This window comes from Physeter macrocephalus, chromosome 4 (assembly GCF_002837175.3).
Source record: "Physeter macrocephalus isolate SW-GA chromosome 4, ASM283717v5, whole genome shotgun sequence".
In the NCBI taxonomy this organism is placed as follows: domain Eukaryota; kingdom Metazoa; phylum Chordata; class Mammalia; order Artiodactyla; family Physeteridae; genus Physeter; species Physeter macrocephalus.
This window is the reverse complement of record NC_041217.1, coordinates 61,624,112-61,634,145: the sequence shown is the minus strand read 5'-3', so window position 1 is coordinate 61,634,145 and position 10,034 is coordinate 61,624,112. Positions and strand designations below refer to the sequence as shown.

The following is a 10,034-nucleotide window of genomic DNA, read 5'->3' as shown; positions in this document are numbered from 1 at the left end:
TGCTCATCTGACGCAATTCTTCATCTGTTAAAGTTGTATCATGAGATTACAACCATTCAGTTACAGCTTCAAGCTCCACTTCTTTTACTGTTTCCATCACATCTTCAGGTACTTCCTCCACTGGAGTTGTGAACCCCTCAAAGTCATCCATGAGGATTGGAATCAACTTCTTCCAAACTACTGTTCATGTTCATATTTTGCCCTTTTCCCATGAATCATGAATTTTCTTAATGGCATCTAGAATGGTGAATCCTTACCAGAAGGTTTTCAATTGACTTTGCTCAGATCCATCAGAGGAATCCTTATTTATGGCAGCTATCACCTTACAAAATGTATTTCTTAAACACTAAGACTTGAAATTGAAATGTCTCCTTGATCCATGGGCTGAAGAATGAATGTTGTGTTAGTAGACATGAAAACAACATTAATTTCATTGTACATCTCCATCAGAGCTCTTGGGTGACCAGGTGCATTGTCAATAAGCAGTAATACTTTGAAAGGAATTTTTTTTTTTCTGAGCAGTAGGTATCACTAGGGAGGCTTAAAATATTCAGTAAACCATGTTATAAACAGATGTGCTGTCATCCAGGTTTTGTGGTTCCATTTACAAAGCACAGGCAGAGGAGATTTAGCATAATTCTTAAGAGCCCTAGGATTTTCAGAATGGTAAATAAGCACTGACTTCAACTTAAAGGCACCAGCTGCATTAGCCCCTAACAAGAGAGTCAGCCTGTCCTTTGAAGCTTTGAAGCCAAGCACTGACTTCTCTCTATGAAAGTCTTAGATGGCATCTTCTATCCAATAGAAAGCTAATTCATCTACATTGAAAATCTGTTGTTTAGTGTAGCCACCTTCATTAATTATGTTAGCTACAGCCTCTGGATAACTTGCTGCAGGTTCTACATCAGCACTTGCTGCTTCACCTAACACTTTTATGTTATGAAGACAGCTTATTTCCTTAATCCTCATGGTTAACCTAGTTTCCTTGAAGGAACCTCTGCTAGCTTCAGACTTTTCTTCTATTGCTTCCTCACCTCTCTCAGCCTTCATAGAACTGAAGAGAGTTGCGGCCTTGCTCTGGATTAGACTTTGGCTTAAGGGAATATTGTGGCTGGTTTAATCTTCTATCCAGAACACTAAAATTTTCTCCATATCAGCGACAGGGCTATTTATTTCTTATCATTCATATGTTCACTGGAGTAGCACTTTTAATTTCCTTCAAGAACTTTTCCTTTACATTCACAACTTGGCTAATTGGCACAAGAGACCTAGCTCTTGGTCTATCTCAGCTTTTGAGATGTCTTCCTCACTAAGCTTAAGCACTTCTACCTTTTGATTTACAGTGAGAGATGTGTGACTCTTCCTTTCACTTGAACACTTAGAGGCCATTGCAAGGGTTACTCATTGGCCTAATTTCAATACTGTTGTGTCTCAGGGAATAGGAAGGCCCAAGAAGCAGGAGAGAGACAGCGGAAGGCTGGTGGGTGGAGCAGTCAGAACACACACAACATTTATCCATTAAATTGGCTGTCTTACAGGGGCACGATTTGTGGTGCCCGCAAACAATTACAATAGTAATATCAAAGATCAATGATCACAGATCACCATAACAAATATAATAATAATTTAAAAGTCTGAGATACTGTGAGAATTACCAAAATGTGATACAGAGACATGAAGTAAACAGATGCTGTTGGAAAAATAGCATCAATAGACTTGCTTTACGCAGGGTTGCTACAAACCTTCAGTTTGTAAAACATGGAATATATGTGAGGTGCAATAAAGTGAAGCACAATAAAATGAGGTGTGCCTGTCTACAGATGAGGAAACCTGCTTAAATACCCACAGCCAGAATATAAAGGAACTGAAATTCAAACTTAGGTCTAATCTGATTTTAAAGCTTTTGCCCTTAACTGCTACATTCTCCTGCATCTCAATTTAGGGGTTATCTAATCAGAATGTCCCTACAGCAGTTCTTAAAGTATGGTCCTGAGGCCAGCATTATTAGCATTACCTGGACACTTGTTAGAAATGCAAATTCTCAAGCTACCTCAAATGATTACATCAGAAATTCTGGGGGCTCAAGCTTGAGTATCACTGCCCCAAAACATTCCAAACAGGTAGTTATATAACCTCTCCGTGTGGCTCTTACATCCCATAATGCAGTCGGTCTCTCTGCTCTGCTGATTTAACTGCACCAATCATTAGAAAGTTCTTCCTTATACTGGAATATAATTTGCTTCTCTTCATTGTTCACTCTTTGGTTCTGGTTCTGCTGTTTGTCTCATCAACAAAATAGCTGAATGTAGCTATTGAAACTCACATGATCAACAACAGGAAATTGCTAAGGTATTAAAAAGAGCTTGTCTGATGGAACATGTGCAGTTTGAATGCCAGCTTCCTTTTTTTGTACATTTACCACAGATGCTTTATTCTTTGTCTCACAAATAAGATAGAAGGGGAACAGTTTTGAAAAGGGGAAAAAAGAAAGACTGAGGAGTCAGGGTTCAAGGTTCCGCTGTCTTTAGGATGTAGCCCTTCTAGTAGCTCTGGACATGGAAGATGTTCTGTTTCCTCCAAAGTCATAGGTCAGATATAAAATCTCTCATGATGAGCAAAGTGGATCCCTGAAACTTGAGGGAGTTTCAGAGCAGAGTGAGACTAGGTTGGTTAGAGTTGCTGTAGGTCAGAGTGGAAAGGAGAGTTTAGAAGACCAGAAATCATATGTGATGAGCAGATGACTGAATCTTTGCCCTTGGAACTAAAGGTGAGGTTCATGTACTTCTTTAACTTGGCTACCCCAGAAAACAAAGCTTCCATGCTATGACTGCATTACATGCTATCCTGGGGGGGAAAGGAGTGAGGGGAAAGGGATGTGAGCCAAGAATAGAGGGAAAGCCAACACAACAATGCATAACTGAGTTGTCTTCTACTCAGTATGAGTACCTGCTTGATTCTGCTGGACCGGCTTTTCAAAGCTAGATTGTTATTCTTGGGGGAGAAAGAAAATTTATTCACTGGTTTCCAACTACCATCTGTCAAAGTTCCACCCACAGAGTCTTAACTTCCCCAAACTCTGGGTCATGCATGTGTGGGCTCCATGTTGGGTCATACACCATCCCATGCCTCATGGTCAATGGGATGGGAGGCAAGAGGCACTTGGCATAGGCATGAAAGGAGGCACTGTCAGGTTTTACCTGTGTGAAATTGGTCAGAACCCAGGCAGAACTGGTGGCCACAATGGTGGCTAGAGCAAGAGTCAAGTGAGGCTGAGAGGATCTGAAACTGCACAGAAGAGGTTTCTGATATAACACCCTTAAAGTAATTTTGGAAAAAAAAAGAACATCCTTTTACGTTATAAGGTTGATGTCTAAATTTTTTTTTGTCATTAGTTTAAATAATGGCAAAGGATAGCATTCCTAGCTTATCATAAATGCTGATTAACATTTTAAAACAAAATTGGGTTCTGGTTTCAGGTATGATGATTAAGACTCTACTGGATGAGCACTCAAGTCCCATCCACATAGAAAATACCTGCAAAGTCTGGACCTAACACCAAACCAAACCAAACCAAACCACCAGAAAATCAGTATCTGAAGGTACTGGAGAGCAAGCAGAAGTATACCAACTCTGGTGGGAAGTTCATACTTGTTTGGAGAGGGAAGACTGAATTAAATAAATAAATTTCTGTCTCTGCGGCATTTAGCTTGAGGCTAAGTACAGCCTGCATGTGGCAACAGCACACATGACAAAACTTGCAATCTTTCAGGCCTGGAGAATAAGAAAATTGAAGTTAGGAAACTTACTAACTTTAATACTAAAGAGCGTGGGTAAATTCTGTAAGGGAAGAACCAGAGTGGGGACCCCCAAATGCTATCTATCCACATCTCTGACTGGACTCCTGAACTACGAACGCATGGGCAGAGCAGACTCAAGGCAGCCAGCTAAAGATGAAAAAGATCTGAAGAGACCCAAGTTGCTATATAAGAAGCAGAGTTTAAATTCAAGCCCAGCCAAGGAAAAATACCTGCTAAAACAAATTTCCTCTTTGGAGAAAAATAACAGAATCCATATTTTCCACACTATGGCATTCATAATGTTCGGCATAGAATTCCAAGTTATGTTTCACATGAAGAAACAAGGAAATAAAGCATATTCCAAAAGAAAAGAACATGAAGCAGATCAGACGCTGAGATTAAATGGATGTTGGAACTAACAGACAATGATTTTAAAGTAGCTATTATAATTATTCTCAGTGAAGTAAAACAAAATATGTTTTTAATAAAGGAAAATCTCAGTAAATACAAAATTATTATATCATTCTTTTCACCATATCCATTTGACTTCTAATATTATAGTGATTAAATATTAAAAAATTGCATGAACATTTCTTTTTTAATGGTCAGAAATTTTACATATTTTTCTCCTTGAAATAAAAATTTCATTTTACTACTCCCACAGAATTTTATCTAAATATAAAATAATATGGTTCAAATATTTTGATTATCATAATTCTCTTAAAATACATTACAATTTTTTTTGTTTCTTTGGTCTTTGCTTTTGTTGTTTTTTTCTGTAGTTTAGAATCTTTACTTAGTCACACAACATCAAGAATAGGTTCGTTTCAGGGCAGTGCGCCATTTCATCACCTGGGACCTTCTCTCCCCCCTGCACACTCCACAACGCAGTATAATCAAACGGCGCCTTCGTCTAGAATAGAATGTTTAAATGATACCTGTTCAATAACTGTCCTTGCTTCTTTGTGGTGTTGGGAAAGGAAAAAAAAAGAAACAAAAAATCAAAAAAACAAGAAAGCAACAGAACCCAAACCCTTTGCAAGCCGCTTGGTACCTATCTTCCCAGGGCATTTTTAGTGGAGTTTCTGCTGGGCCCTGACCTCTGCCCTACTACATCAGTGAGGACAGAGGCCGTGGGACAGGTTTGGGCATCTGTACTGGAGTAGAAAGAGAAAACAAACCCAAGTCGGGCCACAAGTGGATTCTGGCACATTTTTAGATGAGGTTAAAAATGTCATGGTGTGCACAGGGAGCAGGCAAAGGACATTTCTGTGGGAGGTAATGCCTGTAGGCAGAATAAACTGTCCAGTCGACTCTTGGGGAGGAGCTTCCTGCGGTAAGAACAGAGGAACTAGAGGGCCTTGAGGAAGGTGTTGGTTCGGAAGATGGAGGAGACGATCTTGCCGGTGGCGTTGATGGTGCCTTCGCTGTCTGAGCTGGACTCAGAGTCGCTGCTCCCAGAGTAGGCGCCCAAACCTGGGAGGATGCTGATACAGACGGCAGCGGAGGGGCAGTGGATGGAGGGACCACTCAGAGATGTGCTTCCAAGAGACGAGCAGGACGGGGCTTATTGATTCTTGTCATCTGGGTCAGGGTCCGATTTCAGTCTTTTCACACTGTCGCCACTCTCTGAGCTCTTATGCTTCACAGCTCCTGCCAACAGCTTTGCCTGGGAGAACTTGGTCTTGGTTTCTGTGGGTTTCACAGCCACTTTCTTCTCCACTTCCTTCTTGTTTTCTCGAGAAATTCCAACCTTGTTGAGATTATTTCTGTATTCCTTCAGTTCTTTCAGTTCTTCTTCTCTTTGCTGCTTTTCGATTAGTTCCTGCTGCCGAGAAACCTCATCAAGGAAGTTGGTCTCATCTCCGTCTAAGCCTCTTACCATGTTTTTGAATTTGAACTGTTCCTCATACTCCTGATGCTTCCTATTTTTCTGTTCCTGTTAGCCTTTCATATAGAGACCAAGGGTCATAAACCTCCTCTGGGCATTCTTCTGGGTCTTCAGGTTTTCGAACTTTCTCCCATTCTTCTTGCCTCCTTTTGCGCCGTTCATCTAATTCTGCCTCAGACACAAACCTCTTTTTGATAACAAGGTTACCATCATCCCCTCCATCCACAATGGAACAATCAGTCTACCAGCGTGCGGGAGGTGAGACCCCCTCACCTTGGCGGTGCCCACCCCAAATGGCCACCACAATGGCCGCTCGCTCTTAAGGAAAAAGAAAAAGAAAAAAAGTAAAAACAGCCATTTAAAATTTTTGTTTTATGTACTAGCATAAAGTTCTAGGTGTTAAAAGTCTATTTTAAATTGAATCATTATTCTATATAGTATTACTATAGAATTGGGCAAAACAATGCAAATATATTGCACATTTTGATAGCTATTCAATGGAATAAAATTTTATTGCAAAGGCATATCTTGATAAAACAGATGAGGTTATTTTATTTTTTCAATTTGTTTCTGTATTCTTGGATGGATATTACTTACTGCTAGTGTGAGCTAATGTTTTTATTTTTTATAGGTGTAAATATTGAGAAACTGCATTCATATAAGTGGATAGAACTGAAAGGGGGATTATATCAGTAGCAGTCAATAGTTATTGTTCACTAAAAATGATTCTTAATGATCCATCAACTAACATCTTCAATTTTGTAGAAAGCAAAGAATTGGAAACCACCTGATTTGTGAATATTCTCTTCCCTAGTTCATTAGAGACACTCACTTTCTTATCACAAACACAATATTTAATTGTTGCATTTTTAGTGCCCTGGGTTTTTTTTTTTAACACTCTGGGGCAATGCATTGAAGTAAGTTTAGAATGGATGAGAGGTGAGTTTTTCTTTCATTAAGTTGGACAGGGATAATTAGTGGTCCAGGAAAAGTCAGCTTGAGCAATCATGTTGTCACCCATATCAATGAGGAATGAGTTTAAACAGAAATTGAAAATCTAGAAATTGATCCTGTTGAAATTCTGCACTAATATGTACTTCCTGGAAACTCTTTATGTATGTGAATGCGTGCTCCAGTTTGCAGATCACTGATTTAGATAATCAGGGCACTGGAAACCACCCACTGGTTAAGAGACCTCAAAGGGAGTTTAAGAATCAGTTTTGTTCTGTTTTTTTACTTGAAAAGGTGAGAAAGGATCTCAGACTAACAGTAGCCAATAGATTAGTGTAAAACGGAAAACTTGAGATGGTACAGACTAACACAGCATCCAAAGTGCAGCTAACAGTGAAATCTTGGATTTCTCAAGGAGATGGAGAAAAAAAATTCTCATTTGAGCAGTGTAATGCAGTGAATAAGTGCATAAAAAAACAAAGAAACAAAGATGGAGAAGATCATCAGATGTGACAAAAGTAGCAGTACCAGCAGCACTTGTAGTTAAGGGTAGAAAGTCATTTTTAGTAGATGCTGGATTTGAGTGAGTGCACTGGAGTCTGAGGAAGCCTGTGGAAATAGCGTACTTCTAGAGGTATTAATAATAACAGAAGAAAATCATCAGTTTCAGGCAGGTTCAACTGAGGATCTACTTAATACAAGGTGAAATAAGAAGCTATTTAGAACTGAAATAGTGATGGCACATGACTGAGTTCACTAAATGTAGTTACTTTTGACAGCACTGGTGCAGAAAGCAGGGTTCAGTCTTATGCTCTCACATCCTTTCTACACCTGCCTCTGCTGTGTCATATGACCAAAGAGTTTAATGGAGATTGGACCAGATAATTGCTAAACTTCCTTCTAGTTCTATTTTTTTTTAAATTTATTTACTTCTTTATTTATTTGGCTGTGTTGGGTCTTCATTTCTGTGCGAGGGCTTTCTCTAGTTGCGGCGAGCGGGGGCCACTCTTCATCGCGGTGCGCAGGCCTCTCACTGTCGCGGCCTCTCTTGTTGCGGAGCACAGGCTCCAGACGCGCAGGCTCAATAGCTGTGGCTCACGGGCCCAGTTGCTCCGCGGCATGTGAGATCTTCCCAGACTAGGGCTCGAACCCGGTCCCCTGCATTGGCAGGCAGATTCTCAACCACTGTGCCACCAGGGAAGCCCCTTCCTTCCAGTTCTAACATCCTATGGAAGAACACTCTGCAAATGTTCATAGCAGCATTATTCATAATAGTAAAAAAGTGGAAATAATGAATGGGACAAAAATAAAAGTGGAATAATGAATGGATGAATAAATGTGGTATATCCACTCAACGGAATATTCTTTGGCAATAAAAAGGAATGAAGCGCTGATATATGTTACAATATGGATGAACCTTGAATACATTATAATAAGTGAAAAAAGCCTGACAAAAAAGACCCCGTATTGTATGATTCCATTCATGTAAAATGTTCATAACAGGCAAATCTATATAGACAGAAAGTTGATTAGTAATTGCTTCAGCGTAAGGGTTGGGGAGAAATGGGGATGACTGCTAATGGGTACCAGGTTTGTTTCTAAGATGATAAAAAGTGATTGTGATTATTACACAACCCTGTGACTATAGTAAAAACTACTGAAACATACATTTAAATGGGTAAATTGCATGGTATGTGAATTATATCTCAATGAAGTTTTAATTTTTTTAAAAAGAACATTATGAAAGAATTTTTAAGAAGAGAAAAGAGCTTGGATCCCGGCACAGACATAGGACTGTTCTGTTCTGATGGAGATTCTAAAAGGAGAAAAAGGTCAGGAGTAAGTAGGGATGAGGGGTTAATTAGGGAGGTTAGGGCAAACAGCCAGTAGCCTGAGGAGAGTGGGCATTTGGTGGTAGGGGAGGATGCTGGCGAGATGTCCTGAAATGGAAAAGGAGGGTATCTTAAGGCAGACTATCTGCCTCAAGCCTTGTCTTTTGCCAGATTTGCACCTGGGCATGTCTTTCTAAATGGACCCCCCCTTGGCCCTCTACCCCCATATTCATATCCAGGCAGCTAAAGACACAACTTCTCTCAGTTCTTTTAAACTCTTGTTAAAATGTCTTCATCTTCCCTAGCTTCTGCCTCTTTTGACATAAAGTCCTTCTCCTCTTTTCATTGGGTGCATACCAGGTACTTTATCTCTCCTAGGCATAGGCTGTTTCTTTTTATTTTTTATTGTTATTAAAATGTCAGGTTTTGACTTTTATATTTCATTTATTCTTCCCTTGGGTCTTTTGTGACATTATCATAAAGGTTTATTACATATAAATGTGAAGATTCACTAATACACTTAAGATGAGGGAAACCAATGTAGCAATTGCTGATAAGATGAAACTTTGTGTACCATAAAAATAAGAACAAAGCTATCTGACATTTATTTTCAATAATTTACACAATAAAGAAATTGAGAGCCACTTTAGAATTTTGTTTTTTTCTGTATTCTCATTTATTCTTTAACCAGTAAGGACACAGTTTTATGTCTTATCCAGGGTTTATCCAAAGTATCATCTAACTTTTTTTTTTTTTTTTTAAACATCTTTATTGGAGTATAACTGTTTTACAATAGTGTGTTAGTTTCTCCTTTACAACAAAGTGAATCAGTTATACATATACATATGTTTCCATATCTCTTCCCTCTTGTGTCTCCCTCCCTCCCACCCTCCCTATCCCACCCCTCTCATGGTCACAAAACACAGAGGTGATCTCCCTGTGCTATGCGGCAGCTTCCCACTAGCTATCTAATTTACATTTGGTAGTGCATATATGACCCTGCCACTCTCTCACTTCGTCACAGCTTACCCTTCCCCCTCCCCATGTCCTCAAGTCCATGCTTTAGTAGGTCTGTGTTTTATTCCCGTCCTACCACTAATCTCTTCATGACATTTTTTTTTCTTAGATTCCATATATATGTGTTAGCATACGGTATTTGTTTTTCTCCTTCTGACTTACTTCACTCTGTATGACAGACTCCAGGTCCATCCACCTCACTACAAATAACTCAATTTCGTTTCCTTTTATGGCTGAGTAATATTCCATTGTATATATGTGCCACATCTTCTTTATCCATTCATCTGTTGATGGACACTTAGGTTGCTTCCATGTCCTGGCTATTGTAAATAGAGCTGCAATGAACATTTTGGTACATGACTCTTTTTGAATTATGGTTTTCTCAGGGTATATGCCCAGTAGTGGGATTACAGGGTCGTATGGTAGTTCTATTTGTAGTTTTTTAAGGAACCTCCATACTGTTCTCCATAGTGGCTGTATCAATTTACATTCCCACCAGCAGTGCAAGAGGGTCCCCTTTTCTCCACACCCTCCCCAGCATTTATT

The 10,034-nt window shown here is 39.5% G+C and overlaps 1 protein-coding gene across 1 annotated transcript in view; it reads right to left on the bottom strand.

Annotated features, from left to right (window-relative positions):
• Nucleotides 1-4,829: 4,829 nt before the first annotated feature.
• Nucleotides 4,830-10,034, bottom strand: part of LOC102988816 (PSME3-interacting protein-like) — a 15,978-nt gene continuing 10,773 nt past the window's right edge. The window contains 2 exon segments of the mRNA XM_055083880.1: nt 4,830-5,739; nt 5,741-5,929. Of these exon segments, the coding sequence (XP_054939855.1) occupies nt 5,149-5,739; nt 5,741-5,929 (780 nt within the window). The 3' untranslated portion in view covers nt 4,830-5,148.